The sequence below is a fragment of the Barbus barbus genome (genome assembly GCF_936440315.1).
Source record: "Barbus barbus genome assembly, chromosome: 39".
In the NCBI taxonomy this organism is placed as follows: Eukaryota; Metazoa; Chordata; class Actinopteri; order Cypriniformes; family Cyprinidae; genus Barbus; species Barbus barbus.
Window position 1 is genome coordinate 21,502,261 of NC_136717.1, and position 22,954 is coordinate 21,525,214.

The window sequence follows — 22,954 nt, forward strand, 5'->3', positions numbered from 1 at the left end:
ATCACCTGCAGAGTACCATCTCAAAAGTAAGGTGTGCTGGTAGCAGCCTCATGCTGTGTGGCTGTTTTTCAGTGGCAGGGACTGAGGGACTCCTCAGAGTAGAAAAAAGCTCAATGCACCAAACTATTGCGATAGCCTTAATGAAAACCTAGTCCAGAGCATTCAGAACCTCAGACTGGGCAGAAGGCTCACCTTCCAACAGGACAATGACCCTAAGAACACAGCCTGTGTTCCCAGAGCCTGGGATTAAACCCAGTTAAATATTTCTGGAGAAACCTGAAAATGTGCATCTGCCCCCATCCAACCTGACAGACCTTGACCAGTTGTGAAAATAGTTTTTTGCTTTGTCAGTATGGTGTATGGAGTGTAGATTGATGTGGAAAAAAAGTAATTTAAAGCAGTTTAACATAAGGCAGCAACATAACATAATTGAAAAGTGAAAAAAATGAAAGGGTATGAATACTTTCGCATGGCAGTGTATGTTGATTTTGTGATTGTGATTACATTCTGAATAAATATAATATTCCATATCGGAATGAAAACTTATATGAAACTCTAAATGGAAAACAAAAGAAGTGAGACTAGACTGGTTAGGATTCATAATAGGCAAACATGGTGGTTACAGATATAATATTGAATTATGCAACAGAGTGATATTTCGTTTTGGAATGATCTGATGTATCCTGTTTTTTAAAGGCAGTCTCTGTGCCATTTCAAAAGTGGTTTGAAGAGGATTTCAGTCTTGTGTTTAAGGAAGAGGTCAAAAGGGAGTCTGTTTTGTAGCTCTGTTTTAAGTCTTGGGAGGGCAGTCTCCCGCATTTGTCTTCAGTCATGATTCTTCATGTGATAGCTGGAATGTGACATCATCTGGCCAATTTATCTTGGGTTAACTGCTTAAAGGCAGTGCCGGATGGGGCTTTCACAACTCATACAATAGTCCATGAAGGAGTAACAAGTTAAATCAGATTTGCTGGTTCCACATTGACAGGATCTTTTATTTTATGGTCCTGGAAGGTGGAATTGGGCCTCTTGTGAAATTGTACTACTTGCTTTACTTTGATATAGTTCTGAAAATCTCACCACCTCATGATTTTATGTAAGGTCCTGTACAGTACTGTTCAAAAGTGTGGAGTTGATTTAATTTTTTTTCTTAGTGATCACCATGGCTGCATGTATTTGTTTAAAATATACAATCAAAATCGAAATATTATGGAATGTTATTACCATTTAAAATAGCTGTTTTCTTGTATGTTTTAAAATATTATCATTATTATCAGTGTAAACAACTATGATTTTTGTGGAAGCAGTGATATATTTTTCAGGATTCTTTGAATAGAATGTTAGAAATTAGTTTGAAATAGAAATTTTCTATTAATTATAAATAACTTTGCATTTTACGTTTTTGATCAATTTAATGCATTCTCAATTTAAAAAAATAATAATTAATTTTTTAAAGAATATGACCCCACACTTTTAAAGGTTAGTTTACATTACCGGCTTTCAGTGATAAGTTTATGCAGGAATGATAAATCGGGTTGTTTTTAAACAATACAATGAATAAGAAAACAGTCTCCTTTTGATCACTTTTGTCAAGTCTTTTTTTTTTTTTTTTTACGTCTTCAACAGGCAGATAACTGTTTAATCACTGCATGCTTTAAAGAACAGATACTACACCTCATTCTTTTCATGCCTTGAATGACAAGATCAAATAGATTTTTATCTATCTGCCCTTAATGCTCCACAGGGAACAAAGGGGATTAAACCACAGGCTGCACCCCCCATGGAAATGAGCTTTTTTTTTGTCTGTGCATGATGATAAAAGACAGATCAAAGATGCTCCATTAGGTCTAGTGGTCAAATATTCAAGTGGCAACCCAAGACAGGTGTTAATATCAGATGTTAACAGGACCGTTATCATTTGAAAGACAATTTGCAGTCTTTAGGGCTCTAAGCCTTACACCCCACAGAAAACAAAGGCTATCGTTCACACCATCTCGCAAGTCATTTACCGCCTGGCTAATTATCACGCAGCAGTTAGTGATAATTAGTCATTTGATCCTGATAAGTCCTTAACTCTCTGAAGCCTGACATATATGATAATGGCCGCAAAGTAAGATATAATAGTTTGTAATAGTAAATCAATGAGATCTTTATAATAGTATCGCAAAATCCTGATAGTTAGATGCAGATACATCCAGATGAGAAAATATCAAAGATCAGTTTATTGTATAAGGAATAACATACTTTAGTAAAATAAGAAGTGAGTTGAGAATATTGATGATAAAAATCAATATTGTATATTGTGTTTGTGCTATTTGGCACATTGTTCATTTTTGTATATTTGTACATTATTTATTTTATTTTTTATTTATTTTTATTTTACTATCTGTGTCCTGTTGCTGTCATTCTGTCGCACTGTGGAGCTACTGTCACTAAAACAAATTCCTCGTTTGTGCAAACATACCTGGCAATAAAGCTAATTCTGAATTACGAAAACAATGTATTGTTAATGCTCTGGTTATGGTATTTAGTTAAAAAGAGAAAGTAACCAGCAGGGCCCTGGGAACTGCAGAATGTTGAATTCTAATTAAGAATTTACAGTTACAGCCCAAGATAGAGAGGGAAAGTTTCTTTGGTGCTCCTCTGACCTATGTTTGAACTTGCTCACCACTCTGTCATCATTTTAATATCTCACAATTCTGAGAAAACTTGCCATTGTGAGAAAACAAAAGTTAGAATTATGAGAGAAAAGGTCGCAATTGCCTCTTAATTTTTATTCTTTGGCAGAAAAAAAAACTGAATTTTGAGAAAGTCAGGATTGTGTCACAGTTACCCTTTTTTATCCCATGGCAGAAATGGGTTCCCTTGTGAACAGTTGGAGGTGATAATTTTCTGAGCAAATACTGTAGGTTCTTGTGGTTTTGACACCCTTGATATCAGATCATGCATTACCTCATGTTTCTGCAGACATGAGGTAATGCATGATCTCATATCAAGGGTGTCAAAACCACAAGAAGCAGTAAGCTTTATAGGGCTAACAAGTATTATGTAAGGCTCATCACACATACAGGTGCTGGTCATAAAATTAGAATATCATGAAAAAGTGGATTTATTTCAGTAATACCATTCAAAAAGTGAAACTTGTATATTAGATTCATTCATTACACACAGACTGATATATTTCAAATGTTTATTTCCTTTAATTTTGATGATTATAACTGACAACAAATGAAAGTCCCAAATTCAGTATCTCAGAAAATTAGAATATCAATTAAGACCAATGCAAAAAAAAACGATTTTTAGAAATTCTGGCCAACTGAAAAGTATGAACATGAAAAGTATGAGCATGTACAGCACTCAATATTTAGTTGGGGCTCCTTTGGCCTGGATTACTGCAGCAATGCGGCGTGGCATGGAGTCGATCAGTCTGTGGCACTGCTCAGGTGTTATGAGAGCCCATGTTGCTCTGATAGTGGCCTTCAGCTCTTCTGAATTGTTGGGTCTGGCGTATTGCATCTTCCTCTTCACAATACCCCATAGGTTTTCTATGGGGTTAAGGTCAGGCGAGTTTGCTGGCCAATCAAGAACAGGGATACCATGGTCCTTAAACCAGGTACTGGTAGCTTTGGCAGTGTGTGCAGGTGCCAAGTCCTGTTGGAAAATGAAATCTGCATCTCCATAAAGTTGGTCAGCAGCAGGAAGCATGAAGTGCTCTAAAACTTCCTGGTAGACGGCTGCGTTGACCTTGGACCTCAGAAAACACAATGGACCAACACCAGCAGATGACATGGCACCCCAAACCATCAATGACTGTGGAAACTTTACACTGGACCTGAAGCAACGTGGATTATGTGCCTCTCCTCTCTTCCTCCAGACTCTGGGACCTTGATTTCCAAAGGAAATGCAAAATTTACTTTCATCAGAGAACATAACTTTGGACCACTCAGCAGCAGTCCAGTCAAGACGCTTCTGACGCTGTCTCTTGTTCAAGAGTGGCTTGACACAAGGAATGCGACAGCTGAAACCCATGTCTTGCATACGTCTGTGCGTGGTGGTTCTTGAAGCACTGACTCCAGCTGTAGTCCACTCTTTGTGAATCTCCCTCACATTTTTGAATGGGTTTTGTTTCACAATCCTCTCCAGGGTGCGATTATCCTTATTGCTTGTACACTTTTTTTCTACCACATCTTGTCCTTCCCTTGTCCCCCCAAGTTTCACATTTTGAATGGTATTACTGAAATCAACTTTTTCATGATATTCTAATTTTATGACCAGCACCTGTATATGAAAAAATGTCAGTAAAAGTTATGTTTCTGTTTGAAAGTACATTAACTATTGATTCTTTAAGCATTATATAGTGTAGTAATGTTTGGTACTAAATATTAGTATAAAGTGGTTTTATTCTGTTTTGGTATGGTTTCTGTTCTCAAAACTGATGTGAGACAAGTGTGGTGCTAATCAGCAAGAGGAGGGGTCAATAAAAGGTCCGTACACCATACTAATCAAGCAGGGGCCCGTTTCAGAAAGGAGGTTAAGTGAAAACTCTGAGTATGTTAACCCTGAAATGAGGGAAACTCTGGGTTTTCAGTTTCAGAATGGGAGGTATGTTAAACCTGAGAAAGCAGAGTAAGTCAAGCCCGTTTCTGGAAGAGAGGTAACTTATACTCGGAGTCAGTTACCGTGGTAACTTACTCTGTGAACCTAACCTGGTCGGGAGCAGGTTTTCTTTGGTAAACCCAGAGTTTCTTTCGGTCTCCTCCACCTTTTTAAAGTGTAAGCGATGTTTTAATACCTCATTCGTTCATTCACGCCGCAAAATTGCTTTTCTTACTGAGTATTTTTGTCTTATTTCAAGTACAAACATTTAAAATTTAAGTTAAGATGCATTTTCTATACATGAAAATAATTTTTTTAGATATTTAGTCTTGTTAAAATATAAAATTGTTCTACAGAGTGTAAGAAAAATAATCTTAATGCAAACGGAAACAAGAATAGGCTAATTTTAATTTCTTACCCCATTGCCAGATAATTTGGAAAATAAAATAATATTTTTATTTTCTTTTCCTTCATGGAAACAAGACTAAATACCTTTATAGCCTATTATTTATGTTATTATATGTTTTTTTTACACCGTATTCATGTGCATATTTATTTGAGCGGTACCTTTTTAAATGGTAGTTTTCTTTTAAACATCAGAGATGCAGAGCACATTATAAGATATGCAGATTTTAAGTAAAGTGTGCATCGCTCTCACGCGCTTTCTGGGCAATTTTTTTTTTTTTTTTTTTTTTCCTGGGCACAAATCCGTCAAAGAGGAGTATCACAGGACTGTAGGTCAATGGTGTAGCAATGGGTTTAAATGAGGCTAATCTGATAAATGATGTTCACTTGATAACATCTTTCTGTGACCTGTGGAAGTAACCTGAAATAATCAGAATTTCCTTCAGGATTTCCAGTGTGGTTGGATGCATTGATGACAAGCATGATTACTGTATGAAATGGAAGGATGCCAGATGGATGGGTAGTACGAGCCATAACCACCACTACAGCTGTTAAATAAGCAAATTATTAAAATTTTTTGGTCATCTTTATTTCCTAATACAAAAGCAAAAGTTATTATTTTTACTTTTGGATTTTAGAAGTCTTCCAATACTTGACCATCTCCTCTTCATCTGTCAGTGGTGCTGGTCCAGGTTCTCCCTCTGCCTTCTTGTCAGTAATTAATTTTATTACTCTAATTAAGAAATGTATCCGGTTGGATTAGAGAATATTTAATTATGTGAAAAGAGTGTTAGACGATGTGGAAAAAGCTGCAGCGCATTGAAATAGACACTGAATGATATTTAATGTCAAATGTTTGTAAAGTCATTTAGCCCACACCCATGAACCTTTCATGTTTAAAGCTTTACCTTGATTCATTTGTGTTTTTATACTTCATTTTTAGCTGCTGCCACGTTCTTGTTTCTTTTTCTGTCTTTTTTTTTTTTGTGGCCATGAGATACCATTAAAATGAATATTAGTTCAATAATTTACAGTTTTCACCTCAGATATTATAACCGTTATTAAGTTATAGACAGTTATTAAGAATTAATGTTACGCATTGACGGAGGTATGCGCGCTGACGTCTTTTTGGCGGGAGCTGTTGCCATGGTGAATCGTAATTTCGGCGCTCCATTGATAATGGCTTTTTATAGTAGCAGTGCACGAGCTTAACTCGGAGTCAGTCAACTCAGAGCTGATTGAACTAACTCATTTCAGCTGTTCTGTAACCGAAAACTCAGAGTTTCCCATCTCAGGGTAAGTCAACTCAGAGTTCAAGTTTTAACTCAGAGTTGGTTGAACCTCCTTATTGAAACAGGCCCCTGGTCAACTGTTTATTGTTGACACACAGCTGATATCAATAATAATGATAAATATAGCTGCAAGCAGCGATGGCGGGCCCAAGCCGTCAGTGCCAACGCCACCCCGGCAGCATCAGGAAAACGGTGCCCAGCGGGCACATGCATTACAGTAACACTCTGGCAGTCTGGTTTTAAGGGATACAGCAATTAAAGGGTTAATCCAAACCACCAACTCTGAAACACACACACAGAACAATATATAAAACTTTAGTAATACTTTACAATAAGGTTTCAGTTTTTAACATTAACTGTATGAATTAACATGAACAGTAAGTACAGTTGCATGCGAAAGTTTGGGAACCCCTTTCAGAATTTGTGAAAATGTGAATAATTTTAACAAAATAAGAGAGGTCATAAAAAAATGCATGTTATTTTTTATTTAGTACTGTCCTGAGTAAGATATTTTCCATAAAATATGTTTACATATAGTCCACAAGACAAAAATAATAGCTGAAATGATTAAAATAACCCCATTCAAAAGTTTGGGAACCCTTGGTTCTTAATACTGTGTGTGTGGTTACCTGGATGATCTACAACTGTTTTTTTGTTTTGTGATGGTTGTTCATGAGTCTCTTGATTTTTCTGAAGAGTTAAACTGAGCACTGTTCTTTCCGAAAAGTCCTCCAAGTTCTGCAGAATCTTCAGTTTTCCAGCATCTTTTGCATATTTGAACCCTTTCCAGCAGTAACTGTATGATTATGAGATCCACCTTTTCACACTGAGGACAATTGAGGCACTCAAACACAACTATTTAAAAAAAAATTAAAACATTCATTGGTGCTCCAGAAGGAACCAATTACATTACATTACATTTTGGTCTTTTAATGCACTTAGAACAATAACGTCGGTAATTAACCAATTCAAAACAATCTTTTTGTGGAGCTCCCACACTCGTAACAAATTTGCTTTTGTCTATGCTTCTTCCTGTTTCTTTCAGCATGGCGAGTTGCACCACAAATTAGGTAAGAGATGGATTGGTTGAGTTTGTTTGCAACCCGTTTACAACATTCCATACATTGTTTGATTTTCTTATTCGTTTTTTTCCCATCTACTCATCAAAATCAATATCCCCAACAATAAAATTTAATCATTATGTAAATAGCATCCTAATAAAAAAGCACTTAAAATTATAGATCCTAAAAATCCCCATAAACTTACTTTTCCATTTCTAACTATCAATATTCCTATCAGGTATATTGCATTAATTAAAATTAATGTCATGTCACACCACATAACAAAATAATTTATTTCAGTCAATTTCACAGCATCTTGCTCCATCCTTCGGAGACCACAATTAAATTACAGACCAAAATAATTTTACTTATTCTTTTCATCAAAATTATTCTAAAATTACGAATGTGTGCCACCAGAGATTTCTGCTTACTGGATTATAGCCCATAAAATATGTACCCCATTTTCACAAACCTGAATTACAGTTTCTGAACCTGCTGGAGGAATTTCTCCGTTCACTTCAGCTGTTCCGTTGGTAGTCTGATTATCTGTCCAGTTGGATGCCATTTCTCAAACCTATTAAATTTAAATCTCTGTTGGTCTTAACATGAACAATTGGTTCTTCAAAAAAAACGTTTGATTCCGTTCAATTATATTTTGTCTTAAAATTTGGAGTTGTAGTATTGGTAGTCACCCCCTTGAATGTGTGAGTGGCCTTTTGTCTGTTGCATATACCCTATATTTTCTATATGCACATGACTCCTCCTACTTCTTATACGTTACTTTTGCCCTAACAGGTGTCTTTCCTTTTTGTAACTGTTGTCATACAACAAAGGATCTTCTGAAATACTTTCTCCGCTTTTTAAACCGTTTCTGTTTCTTATCTTGGAAGTCAATCAGCTTCTCTTGCACTGCTAACTCGTCACTCTTCTCTATTGTCTTTGAGCACATTCGCAAACCTAAAGCAGTGCATGAACATTTCACAATGATGAACAATAATATTACTGCTAATAAAGTCAACCCTATGTATAACACGTACCAACTCGTGTTGACTAAGAAATTATCTAAATTTGCCCACATATCTTTCGTAACGACACTTAATACTGCATTTGCTGCTTATTTGATTCCTTGTATGCCCTCTCTCACAAATTCTCCATGGGCCTCGAGCCACCTAGGTCCGCCTTTGACTCGTTCCCCTATAATTTCTATACTTGTATTAAAAAGACTATCTTTCATCCAATCCAAACCTAGGTAATAAGTGTCGTCCTTGCCTTTACACCATTTCTCTTTCCAATCCTTTCTTTGAATTAAATGAGAGAAATCATCGATTGCTATAGCATCAAGTCCCGTTAGTGGAACATTTTTGCCCCCTTTACGAAGCCTGTAACGTATCATGCAATTTATTGCGATCTGCGCGGGACCGTGTAATACTTTTCACTTCAGATTTCTATCTACTATCCTGATAACTCCTCCTGCTCCGAAACTCATCTCGTATCTGTTAGCTATTTTGCTCCTTTTAAATGTCCACGGTAACGGCATGATTCCATTTTTCTTATAACATAAAACCGCTCCCATTTAGTTGATTGTTATAGAATTGTGTTCAGAAGCACACTCTCCTAATATTTCTCCGCATTCTAACCCTGTTATACCATACACTGCATCTTCAAAGAAGACTAGGCCTTGTCTGAAAACACCTTCTTTATCCTTTCTCCTGTAAATGTTTACTTTTTTCATATATAACTTCCTTCTTACACTTAAAACCTCTGTTGTTCGATTCCCTGTGAAATGATCTGTGCCATTAAGTAAATCACTACAATCCATCACCTCTCCATCCTTATCACTAAAATTTGCGTATAAAAATGTCTTCCCATGTCTTCTTCTGCTGAGCTCTTTTCTCACGCATTCATCCAACAGTTTAACTTTTATTCTCATAATGCTCCTTAATGTCTTTTTCCATTTTCAACCCTTTATTTAATTCAATTTTGGTTAGATACACGTCTGTTTCCCATTTTATGTTATCTATTTCCCAATATCCTATTTTAAAATTAAACTTAACTCTGGGAAGTGTCATTCTTTTCTTCCAAATTCACGGACATGTTTTATTTAACTAAGTCGATCCATGTCTCAGATCTAGACTCCTGCATAACCCATTTTTCGGGAACCTACCAGTCTGTCTCTCGCCGCTGTTAGTAAAATGAATTCACCTTCGGGGTTAAGAATTCTACTGGTTTTTATCCAATCTTTAACATTCTTTTTTTATTTTGACAGCTGAGATAATTTTTTCCTTTTCTTTACTTCTCTTACTCCTCTTTACTGTTCCTCTACGTTTGCACTGGCCTATTTTCCACGGATCAAAATTCTCCCGTGTTCGAAATATCCAACATCCACCGACTTCTTCATTCATGCTGGTTCTGTAAGTCGGCTCAATAAAATATTTAACTGTTTCGTTCCCGTTCGGTTCTTCAATAAAGCTATTCTCTTCGTATATTTCAATTCCGTTCATATGCCAATGTCTTATTCTAAAAGTACTTTTCAGCTTCACTTTAGGTTTCCTTTCCATATAATACCTTATTTCATCTGTACTAACATCATCTAACCATTTCCAAAAATGCGTGTTATTCTTGTCTATTTCTCTACTTTTTCCTCTCTGTATTCCCCAGACTGTAAGTTCATATCCCGCAACGTTCTCTCTATCCACTTGAACTTCGGCTAAGACTATTCTTCCTACCATAATTTCCCATTCCAACAGGTAACTCACTCTAATATCAATAAAAATAATATAGCTGCAAGCAGCGAAGCCAAGCCTGTGAATGGGCTGTAGCGCGGTGCAGAGCGAGAAGATCAAAAACAGCAGAAATAGAATGGTTCAGAAGTTCAAAATTGAACAGAAGTTAGGATGAGAACAAACAAACACACGTTTCTGATTCGAGACAAACACGCACGGAAGATCCAACGTCTGGAACAAAAGCAATGTTTGCACCGCTTCTGGCCACAGGACCTCTCACGGTCTGGGCTTATGCCAACCGGGATTCAAACCCTCGACCTGTAAAGTTGAGGGCCAGTGGCTTAGCAGAGTGTGCCACTCAATCTCTGCACGTTTGACCAGCTTCCGAGGAGAGGTTTTGGTGTGAGATTGAACTGACAAAAAAGTTCTTTAGCATTTTAACCAGCGTAACACATAAAGTAAAGTTAATTGTAATGCAGCTTATGGTTAATTCAATAGCTGAAGAGTCACAATAAACAGAATGGTAATTGTTTAGCATGTAACTTAAAAGAATGGTAAGATTAGTAGTATAAGTCAACAAACACAGACATGGGCAAGTTCCGAGAGGTATTTCTCTGGAACTGTAGTGAATATCAAAAATCTGTTCAGTCATTTCTGTGCGACTCGGTCCAAAGATTATATGATCAGATTTTGAACAAAATTTAACAAAATTTGTAGGAAGAGTAGCAAAAACACTGTTTTTCATTTGCGTCAATATGGCGGACAGACACCATGATGGAAAATGACAAATGAAACATTGTCAGAATCGGCATAACCCAGGGAACGAAACGACATAAAAATTACACATTTTGGACAACATTTTCAAAAGTTATGTGTTTTTGTTAGAATAGTTATATCTCTGGAGCACTAGGTGGCGCTGTCTTCAAACTTTTGTGGTACCTCCGGGGCATGGTGTTCATGATCCCTACCGATTTTTGAACAGATATGTCAAATGGTTCAGAAGATATTGCAATTTATGTCAAATTTCAAAATGGCGGACACGTGGTTCAGCCAATCCTGGCAAAATTGACATCTTCTGATTCGGCATGACGCAAGGAATCCATAGACACAAAGATCATAATTTTCTGATTGACTGTTCAAACGTTATAAGCGAAAATGTGCATTTTTGGTATCTCACGACCTGTTGTTATCGCGCTGTTCCCAACTTTGGCATGAACCCTCAGACCATGCTGTTGATGAAGCATACCAAGTTTTGTTTTGATTGATCAAAGTTTGGCCGAGATACAGCTTCTGAATCAATTTTGGGTCGACCTTGTTCACAACATCATAACTTTTGTTTTCACGAGTAGTCAAATTCGGTTCAGTTATGTTCAGCTCAGTCCAAAGATCATCTGAGCCAATTTTGGGAAGAATTGAATCCATTTTCAAGGAGTAGTAGCAAAACGACAGAATACTGTACTTTTCAAAATACTGTAATGGGTGGAGTCTTACAGTAAGCTATTGAATGTGATGAAGAGAGTAATCAGGTGTACTAAGTTTTATTTTTCTACAACAAGGGGTTCAGGAGTTTCAATTCAATGTTGAATTTTTGAACTGGTGGTGGCGCTATAGAGTTGGATCTAGAGACCCCAAAGTTGGTCAGATCACTATTCTACAAGTATGCCAAATTTCATAATTTTCCTCTGTTCCGTTCATAGGGCTGCCATAGACTCCCATTGGGGAAAAATAATACTAATAATAAAACATACAATTACAATAGGGGCTACAGCCCTTTGGGCTTGCCCCCTAATTATCATAGGTAAATACATAAAAGAATAGTGATAATCAAAAATAAACACATTAAAGAAGGATAATCATAAGCCAGTGCATAATATAGGAATGATCATGAATAAATGGATAAAAGATAATAATTATGAATGAATAATACACTAATTTGAGCATACACTAAACCTAATACCCCAAAGCCATGTGTCATAACAAATATACAACCTCAGAACCATGCCATCATCTTCACTCTTCAAAAGACTGGGGAGTCCGTTTCAGTCACAGTAGAAGACCAACACTTGTCCGAGAATGCCGGGCGATGCTCGCTTTTCCCACGGCTGAGCTTCCACTGTTTTTTGAAAGAAACCCCTTTTTTATACTTTAAAATTAGGTGCGGTTTAAGAACAGCCCTCCAAGTGAGAGAAAGCAAACTGGCCAGGCTTGCGCCCCCTCCCAATTAGGTGCATGTTTTAATTACTGAAAATGATGAGTTCTTATTTGGCAATATCTCTGAGGTTTCGTAATCAATGTGGTGCCAGGATCCTGCACCTGAAGATGATCAAACGACAACAGTTTCCAACCTTATCTTGAAGGTCAATGTAGCCTCCCGCTTGTACCTTCCCAAGAGATAGTGATGTTGTTGCATCCATCACAACCTTGAAGATATCCCCCTTAAATTCCCTTCCCCCACTGTTCATCCGTTGAGTGCACAAAAAAAACAACCCATGCTTTACATATTCAAATTGATGTTTTTGATTTTTAATGAGAGTTTTAACATTTATCAGATGAGGTGACACGTGATTTTGCATATGGAGAGACAGACTCTTTGGTGAGGAGATGCCGCCTGTTACCATGGCTACCTGATGAGCTTGAGGCCGTGAGCGATGACATCCAAGAACCATCTGACCTTTACTATGAAGTGAGTGAATTTAATTATTCTTAAAATATTGTTTGCTTTGGAAATATTTGTCTATGTGGAATCTTATTGGTTGTCGGCATGTTTTAAAATGCCTGGGTGCTTTTTGTGGACAACATTTTGATTCAGTAAAGTCATTAAGTGCCATTTTCTCTCTACATCTCTGTACTTTTCCAGACAATTCTGCAGGAGAACAAAGAGAAGCTTCCTATGGACATCCAGCCTTACCGTGTACCAGATGGAAAAGTGCTGAAGTAAGTCATTGTGTTAAAGTTTGAGTTATTGTGTTCTTTGCAACTTTAAAGTTTTTCTTCCTAAAGTCAACCTTTTAAAAAAAAAAGATGTTTCCATTCTGTCAAAAGTTCAAATATCTAACCCTTTTTATTCACATTTTAATCCTTTATCATTCATATTTCAGTAATTTTAATCATTCATAATTCAAGTTTTTTGTATAATTTGGATGTTTTGTATAATTTTGTTAGTTTGTCTTAATTTCCAGAAATGTATATGTTCTCTTTATAAAAGGTTAAAAAAGTCTGTGTGTGTTGAGGACAAAATTGCCCCTAAAATTAGATAAACCTGTCTAAACTTCCCTGGTGATATTTAGGGATGTTGGACAAAACATTCAAAACCTCAGCTGGACAAAAACATTCAATATTTTTTTATTTTATTTTTGCATACTTTAAGAATGCTAGTAAGTGCTAGTAACTTAGGGTTAGTAAGTAAGTGTGTGTGTGTGTGTGTGTGTGTGTGTGTGTGTTTAGAGGTGTAATTGAAGGTCTGGAACATGTCCGTGCATGCAATAATTTACAGCCCCTAATGAATATCTGTAAATCATGGGTCATAGTCAGCAGTTTGTGTTCTCCTTCTAGATATAAACATTCTTCCTCCTTCAAGGCTGGAGAGGTTTAAAAAAAAAAAAAAAAAACATCAAAGCTGTCAAGTATTTAGATAAAACACAGAGATTTTCCACTTATGAATAAGCAAGTATACTGGATGGCACCAAAAATTTAAAGCACAGAATTTAGAAGCATGAAATAATCACTTTACCCTAACCACAACAATCACTTTACTGCTTAACACACACTTTTATGTGGTGTTTGCTCTGTGGTTGCTCACGTTTGCTCTGTGGTTGCTTTCGCTATCACATTCTGGTTTATGCAATTCATGGCTTAATGCTTGCTACTTATGTAATATTTGGAGCCTAGAATATCTGTGGTAGAGCCAGCTGTCCTGCAAATTTTAGAGGCCCCAGAGCAGATGGAAAATGCTTACGCTCATGCATATTCCTGTCAAAGTGTTTAGATTCCAGCTTGAATAGTACATGTATTTAAATGCTTGCACATATAAAATAGAAAAGGTAAAAACTTTGATTGAAACGTGTGGAAAATTATTCATTGTGTGTGTGTGTATTCACTTGGTTGCCATTTCCTGTCTACACAAATCAGGGTTTACACTGAAATGAAGCAGGTTTTAGACCATCTGAAACATCCACGTTTCCAGTTCACCGAAAACGAGGAAGAAGCTGACATAATCTGGGCCTTCTCACATATCCGAGATTATCGGTGAGCACATTTACCTTAGGCTACTTCTTGTTTTATTTCAGTGTTTTTTTGTTTGTTTGTTTTGCTCAGCTGATTCATTTACTCTTAGAAAACTGAGTGAGGAACGGCCTCATGTCCTGCTCAACCAGTTCCCCTGTGAGACGGTGCTGACCACTAAAGACTGCCTGGCATCTGTGGCACGGAGAGCCAGGGGAGGTCAAGGGGCTCTGTGGCTCCCTAAAACCTTTAATCTACAGACGGAGCTCCCACAGTTCGTCAGACATTACCTACAGAGACAGGAGAGGTGAGCATCTGTATGATCATAGTGCTGGAAAAAAATTAACATGTGAGGGACTGCAATAGCAATTTTTCACAAACTTTTCCAGACTAAAGGTGCTTGGTTAAAACATACTTTATTGGGGAAATGTCTAGGAGTCATGGAAGCCGTGAACAAAAAGATGCACACACATTTATAATTAAAAATGTCATGATTGCACAGACTAGGCATATCATAAGACAGATCTAGTTACAGCATCTACTTCCTTCATTGTTGTTAGATGGGCTTTTGACCTTCCTAAACATGGAAAGTACTTGTCAACATTTTGGATTTCAACATGAGCATAAAACATAAACTTGGAATAAACTCTGTACCCAGCCTACTGCTTATTTCTGCTTTTCTAGTTTAATATTCTGACATTGTAAACTGTGGTAGTTGCATTCACTTTCTGCCCCATTTCTTATAGCTACTAATTATATTATAATATAGTATAGTATATTATGTATAATATTAACTATAGTAAATGTAACATTTTAGTATATTATTATTTACAAATGAGTTCCAGAATCTTTAAATATACCTTTAGTGTTGATTTAAGGTAGGTTTAAGAGTTTTCTAACAATTTCTATGCAAATTTTTATGCATAGAAGACATTTCACTGCATTAAGGAATTCCCATCAGTGAATGCAAAGCAACATTATACACAAAACAGTCTGATTAATATGACATTCTCATAAAAGATGGCTCTTAAGTGAAGTCTGAAATATTAAGCTTTAGTATTATGCCTAAAATTATTTGTAGTGTATAATTTAGGTGACCTTACATCCTCTTTTTCCTGGACTGAGATTTTTAAATTGCCTAAAACATCTGGCTTTTGCCTTTGGTTTTTCTATCGTCTTCATAGTTGCTCAAGGTAATGATAGAAAACTAGTTTCATCAACAGCATGCAGCCATTACTTGTCTCATAATTTTCAGCATTTTTGGCCTGGTGCTCTGTTGCCTCTCACTCGGGAATACATAGCCATGGGAAGAAATGAGCACAGACACGAGTTTTGTTCAAGCTTCTTCAGAGGTTTATTGCTCAGTGAGGGTATGCACTAGATGCCAGAGATGCAATCAATTGAAGAAAAATTTACTGAAGAAAATATTCTCACAAATGCACATACACAGACAAAACACTTATCTACTTCAAGGTTGAGTAGCTAGACTCTTATTCCTATCAGGTACTATTCTCAAAACAGACTGATACCGGTGCAGAGAGAGAAGTTTAGGCAATATTCAACTTTTATTCTTTAATGTTTGAAAGGAAGAAAAAGTAAAAGCCTAATTATTAGTTGGCCACATTTACTTGAGACCCTTCTTTTCCCCTGGTACCTTAGCTTGTTAAGAGGGTCCTGGGAAGTACAAATGTGTTTACCATGTGTTAGAATACTAGTGTGAATTAAAGTTATTTTAACTAACAAGTCAAACATCTTTTAATCATTTAAATTTAATTATTTACTGATCAGTAACTTGAATAAATATGCATTGAAGTTATATATTGAAAGGATATAAGTGGATGCGACTGGAGATCTAATAATCCACTACTTCTAGGTAATTCTGAGATACAGGGTACCAGGGGATATGTTATGTCTCCAGACATAGATAAGGAGCGGAGGGTTGGGGGGTTGGGATTATGCACAATACACACAGCCAGTACTTTGCTATTTAACTGAGAACTGAAAGCAGATTTTTATTCTTACAGTAAATAGTCAATCAGTCATGGTGTGCAAGAAGATGGGATCTACAGAGAATGGTCAAAACAATGCAAATATATAATATATGAGGACTGTAAGGAGCACGTCAATAAGATAACTCTGATAAATCTGGACATTTTGGGCAATTTAGAAGTCCTACTAACCCTAAAGAGAACGTATAATGTTTGTCAATAGGGTTGTTGATTTAAGACATAAATTTGGTGTGATTGTGTCATCTTACATTGTATGCAGTTGCTGACAAACATGATGCAGGACGACTGACTGCGTGATGTGTCCTTTTAGAATGCAGTTAATATGCCCCTAAAATTCAAAATAAAAGGGCAAAAATGCCCCAGTATCGGTTTTTATATCATATGATATATTTTATCAATATTACACAAGCAAGAATGCATTTTTTCCCCAAATATCTGCATGATTGCAAATTTTGATTTTATACAACAGTTCAGCAAACAAGGAGTATATTGTTACATTTTAGACATGTTAAAGTATTTGAGAAGATCTAATCTGGTTGAGCAATGGAGCACAGAAAGCGGGTACCCGGGAACAAGAATGACACAGACACAAATAGTGTAGTTTAGTTTAGTTAGTGTAGTAAACATTAGTCACCTATAAGTTGTCAGCAATTATTTAAATTTTACATGTGTACACAGTTTTATATACAATTATAAAATAAAACAAATTATAATGGTATTCGTCAAAACAACAAAAATATTCTGTCATTTTTGATCATAAAGATAGGAGTAAGACATTTTAAAGGGACTACTTTTATTTATGTATAGTCACAGTAAGAACCAAACTATGCCCTTGTCAAATGTGCTCTCATCCTTCTGTTTCCTTAAACGTGTGGTGCAGCCATAATTTTTTCCCCTTTTGTTAATTATTTAACTGAAACACATTTCGTCTAGGCCTTTTTATTTTTTTACTGATTGAAATGAGATCCAGTCAGACGAGTCAATGCAGATGGAATATCAATTTATTACTTATTTGAATAAGCAAATTAATAACAAAAATGATTATAAATGAAACAAGATTAAATTTTAATAACCATCATCAGTTAATCATCTTAAAAGATTTCTGAGTAAAATAATTCTACCTTAAAGGAACACTCCACTTTTTTTGGAAATAGAATTAAACAGTTGAGTTTTATCGTTTTTGAATCCATTCAGCTGATCTCCGGGTCTGGCGGTAGAACTTTTAGCTTAGTTTAGCATAAATCATTGAATCGGATTAGACCATTAGCGTCTCGCTCAAAAATGAGCAAAGAGTTTCGATAATTTTCCTATTTAAAACTTGATACTTCTGTAGTTACATCGTGTACGAAGACTGACGGAAAACGAAAAGTTGCGATTTTCTAGGCCGATATGGCTAGGAACTATACTCTCATTCCGGCGTAATAATCAAGGAACTTTGCTGCCGTACCATGGGTGCAGCAGGCACAATGATACTACGCAGCGCCTGAAAGTAGTCTCCAGCTATATCATAACTAGTTACCTAGCTGGGGACTACTTTCAGGTGCTGCGTAATTGTAATTTTGTGGATTAACGGATATGAAATGAACATCGTAATGAATTAGCTCAGTCAGTGGAAATTAGATGGACTTTAGTGTCTGTTTGAATGCATTCGACCACATGAGCATCCACACTATGAGCACAGTCCGGTCAAATGCATTTTCAACTACCTCTGGAAGTGGTCAAAAGTGGACAAGCTTAAAACATTTTAGACCCTGTTCACACCTATATTTAGCGTTATCCACCTGTGATCGGATCTTAATACCAGGTGTAAATGGGGCCTAAGACAGTGACTTGATCAATTAGATTAATTAATTGGAACATCATGTAATTAATTAGATAAAAAATGTAATTGCTTGACAGCCTTATTTGTCAATGATAATTTCAGAGGACTGGATAACCACTGGATCTGCAAACCTTGGAACCTGGCCCGTGGTCTGGACACACACATCACGGACAACCTCGACTACATAATCAGACAGCGAGAGAGCACCCCAAAGGTATCCCACTTTCTGTACTGTGTCTGTGCCCACAGAATTACATGAAAAGTACAACTTAGAATTCTCACAAACATCCGGTCTACACATCTACTCTTTTATGAAGTCTGCTGAAAGTGGTGGTTTCTGCCACTTCTGTGAGAAATCATTCCTGAAGTCTTGAGGTTTTGATTCCAGAAGATAGACTTTATTATCAGAGATAATGAAGCCGAGAGACTCTGCTAAGAATCCATTGAGTCGGTCTCTGCACACTTCAAACAAGACCTGTTTAATACATTTCATACATTGTTGTCATTGTTAATGCATTTTTTAACCTTTTTTGGCTCTGTTTTTTATGAAGAAGACAGGAGGCCTCAATTTATGTTAAGTTGAACAAGGAGGCCTCATTATATATTTTGTCTGTCAAAATAGGATGTGCAGTTTCACCCTATACTGTCTTTTTGTAAGACTGCACATTCAGTTCTCTTGCAAGCCTCTATACACACAGGCAAATGCATGATTATAATTGTAGACTAACATGATACATGTCTATATTTACATTGATTATACCGGAATAATTAATATTTTGATTAATAAATATGAATATCTTCTTCAGAAATCTTTTGCAAATATATTAGATGTTTCATCAGCTGAAAAAATTGCCATGTTGTTAAAGGAACAGTTCACCCCAAAATTTAAAATTGCTGAAAATGTACTCAACCTCAGGCCATTCAAGATGTAGATGAGTTTGTTTCTGCATCAGAAAAGATTTGGAAAAGTTTAACATTCTATCAGAATAAGAGTTCAAACATCTGATAAAAACATCACAATAATCCACACGACTCTAGTTCGTCAATTAACATCTTGTGGAGTGAAAATCTGTGTTTGTAAAAAAACAAATCCTTCATTAAGAAATTTGTAACTTAAAATTGTTGCTCCTCTTAATAATATTGCTTTCTCCAGTGAAAAAGTTGTCCAGTCTGAATCAGGAGAGAAATATTCACAAATCAAGCACCGTTTACAAGCAGAAACAGTCCAAAACAGTTCTAAACAAATATGTTCATAGATTTTGATGCATTTGTTTTAAACACTAAAGGGAGGGTTATGATGGATTAGGATATTTCGGCCAGAAACAAAGGTTAAAATACCTTAAAACAAATGGATTTGTTTCTTACAAGTACAAGACATTAATTGTTGAACTGGAGTTGTGTGGATTACTTGTGTATTGTTGCAATGTTTTTATCAGCTGTTTGGACTCTCATACTGACGGCACCCATTCGCTGCAGAGCATCCATTGGTGAGTAAGTGATATAATGCTGAATTTTTCCAAATCTGTTCAGATGAACAAACAAACTGATCTGCATCTTGGACGGCCTGAGGGCAAATTTTCATTTCTGGGTGAACTATTCTTTTAAACAACAAAACAATCAATTGAACGCACTGTACTCCATTCCGGTCAAAAATGAAATCTGCAGCTGCCCTGACTAAAGTTTATTGAAGAAGCACAAAAAGTTTGCCTGTTGTACGCCTCTGACCAATCAGAGGTGTTCAGATGAGTCATCGCTAAACTGCCAGCGTTTTCTTCACTCGCTGGCTGACTGAATATCTCTTTCTGGCGAATTCTCTCGTTAGAAACAAAGTGCAGATGTGTGTATGAATCTGTAAGATATTAATTTCACAGTGTTGTAAGTAATCTTTAGAATCATTGTTCTAACTTTAGCTTTTAGGGAATCACTCTTAAGATTCGATATTTATATGATTAATTGAGATTAATCAGAATGTCCAATTTATATCTTGTTAACGATACCTTATTAACGACTTGTCCAGCAAGCATTAAAATCAGCACGTTATCTCTTAACAGTTTTGTTTATCTTGTTCGCGGCCAACGATAAAACAAAGTCTTGAGTAATTTCAAGACTTAGAAAATCACATAGCAACAGACATGAGATTTCTTAATAGAATCAAAGTTTATTTCACTACTCTAACACAATACTAAGCTAAACAACACAACACAACACAAAAGACGTAAACAAACACACACATTCGTTGCAATGAATTGTTTTGATCTGAAGAGAGTTTTAGGTTCTAATGCTCGTTTTCAACCTGAGGGAAATCACACACACATGGAACTTTTCTGTCTTTACTCTTAGCGATGAATACAACCAGTTTCCAGCAAATTTAGGAGATTTTGTCTTACTTTCTTTGCTTTCGGTTGAGTTCAGTCTTTTCCGGTTCAAGAATGCTCTACTTCAACTTTCTCGCTTTCAGTTGAGTTCAGTTGTTCCTGGCTCAGGAAAGATTGTGCGCTGATTGGCGGCTTGGTAGGTTGTTGTCACGAGAATACTCTTCAGTGGTTGGTTGGCCTCGTTCTGACTTGATGATGCTCCCAGGAAGTTGGTTTCAGTTTCTGAGGCTTTTAGATGTTAGTTCTTTGGAAGCTTGAGTCTTGATCTCAGTTTACTGCTCAATCATGATGTTAAATGACTGAGAGCATTGAGCAAGGAGCAAGCTGAGCTTAAGCTTTTCTTTTCAATTTCCAACAACAACCAACCCTGAGACACAGTTGGGTATCTGTTTTTAACGGGCCGATTTGGGATCTGCCCCCCGGGCGACTGACCCAATCGGATTCTTCCTGTGGGGCAGAGCCCCGCCCTGCACAGCTTCTTTCCGTGCGCATACCTTATCTGTTCAGTTATTTATCACATGAAAAACTTATTGACAGCAGATTTTCTATTCGTATTGTAATCATGCATTCGTATTGTAATCACACCAGCTTACTATTAATGGCATCAGCTTTCATCTGAAACCAAACACCACGTATTTGACATGCACAAAAATACATATATCATTTGTATTCATTACACGGTTAAGCCATAGAAGAAACAATCTTTAATTCTAAATAATCACATCGAGCATGTGAACTGAACACTAGTCATCAGGTAAAGTTATGCATCAAAAGATTACAACAATATAATACGTTCCACAAGCCTTTCAAATGACACGAAAACAACCTTAATATATGTTGTAAATATATTGTATATAGTGTTTTTTCGAGTATATTGCTTCAATAGCAGAAAGTAGTATAATTTGTCCTCTTTTAGATACTTGAGCAAAGCGTGGCGTCTCTTTGTCTGTTAGGGAGCAACAAGGTGCGTTCCTGGGATGTGCTGATAACGCGAGGTCATAATGTCACTTTTTGTGGAGATCTGGGAATTCAGAGTCAGCTGTAAAAGGTCTTTGAATTACTGCGCTAATGGAAAGGAAAATCAGGGATGGGTTGTTTCAGAGTTATCCCCGATGACAAGGTCTTTGCCCTTGTTCGATTTTATTTATGATAAATCCAGCCAAGCACTTAAAGTTGCTCTTCTCTAAAGACATCCAGATGTTCTTCTCCAATATATCCTGGTTTTTATGGTCCCAGGAGATAAGAAGGTTCGGGGCGAGCTTGCTTCAGGAATGTGTTGAAATTAGGTGTGTGTGTGTGTGTTCTGGTTTCGACCAGGTCTTACAGTGTAAACCGCTTTTTGAGAGTGCTTGATCTCTAGACTGTCAGTGAAAATGTTCTTTGCTCTCTTTCTGTACAATGAAAGCGTTATAAGTAGCCTAACTTACAATGTTTTTATTCACATTAATTTTCAATGTTAAATTCAAATTAAATATAAAGTCAGTCGTATTAAAACTATGTTATGGCATGACGCCCATATCTGTTACTTACACAGGTTTTTATGCATAGTTAATAGACTACATTATTAGGCTACTTTGACAATCACCCACTATAGATCAACTAACATAATCTATAAAGGTGAGAATTGAGATATTTCATGATATTTAATGCATTTGGGAATGTTTCGAATAAAAAGGAAAAAATAAATAAAACATAAGTACTATTGTAGCTGCTGTCACATGACAATCCACAAAATTATCCACAAAAATAATGAGTGCATGATGCCCCTGTCCCCAAGGCACTGAAACAAAACATTGAGATAGAACAACCCCTTCACACAGACTCAAGGAAGAAACTACTGCATCTTTTATCGACTACATTGTTTCCACCTTCTCGTGTTAATTTTTTTTGTTCCTCTGTAGTCTTTGACGTCATTGTTTTGCTTGTGGTTTTCTCACCTCTGTACTTTCTTGTGCCCTTTAACATTTGTTAAGATGGAAACATTTGACCTTTTTCAATCTTTGTTTCATACTCGTTTGTCTATCTATATTTCTTCCAACATGTTTAAACTATTTCCTCATATCATTTTAAAGCTCTTCTTTTGTTCACATCGAACCTTATTGTTCAGTGTTTCCATGTTTTCCTATTAAAGTTTCCTCTTAGTATATATGTATTGAATTTTATTTCTTTTGTCTAATCTATCTGTGATTGGCTACAATGCTCGATGCTGCAAAAACGCATTACAAATAGAAACAAATGACCAGTGGAGATAATAATGGTATACTGCAGTTTCCAAATGTTTTTTCTTTCAGCATATTAAAAACATCAGACCGATATGTAGACAATGCTAAAAACTTGACCATTAATACTTTTATTCAGCAAGGATTTATGAAAATGACAGTAATGACATTTATAATGTTACAAAAGATTTCGGTTTCAAATAAAGCCTGTTCTTTTGAGCTTTTGTGGAA

General features: G+C 36.3%; 1 protein-coding gene across 2 annotated transcripts in view; it reads left to right on the top strand.

Annotated features, from left to right (window-relative positions):
- The window catches only part of LOC306858345 (tubulin--tyrosine ligase-like protein 12), a 50,238-nt gene that overhangs the window by 15,608 nt on the left and 11,676 nt on the right, over positions 1 to 22,954 (top strand). The window contains exons 5-9 of one of the 2 annotated variants that reach the window (XM_079398843.1): positions 12,627 to 12,760; positions 12,935 to 13,011; positions 14,206 to 14,322; positions 14,411 to 14,605; positions 18,232 to 18,343. In XM_079398843.1, coding sequence (XP_079254969.1) covers positions 12,627 to 12,760; positions 12,935 to 13,011; positions 14,206 to 14,322; positions 14,411 to 14,605; positions 18,232 to 18,343 — 635 coding nt within the window. The remainder of the gene's footprint in view (positions 1 to 12,626; positions 12,761 to 12,934; positions 13,012 to 14,205; positions 14,323 to 14,410; positions 14,606 to 18,231; positions 18,344 to 22,954) is intronic. The other variant, XM_079398844.1, reaches the window with a different exon arrangement.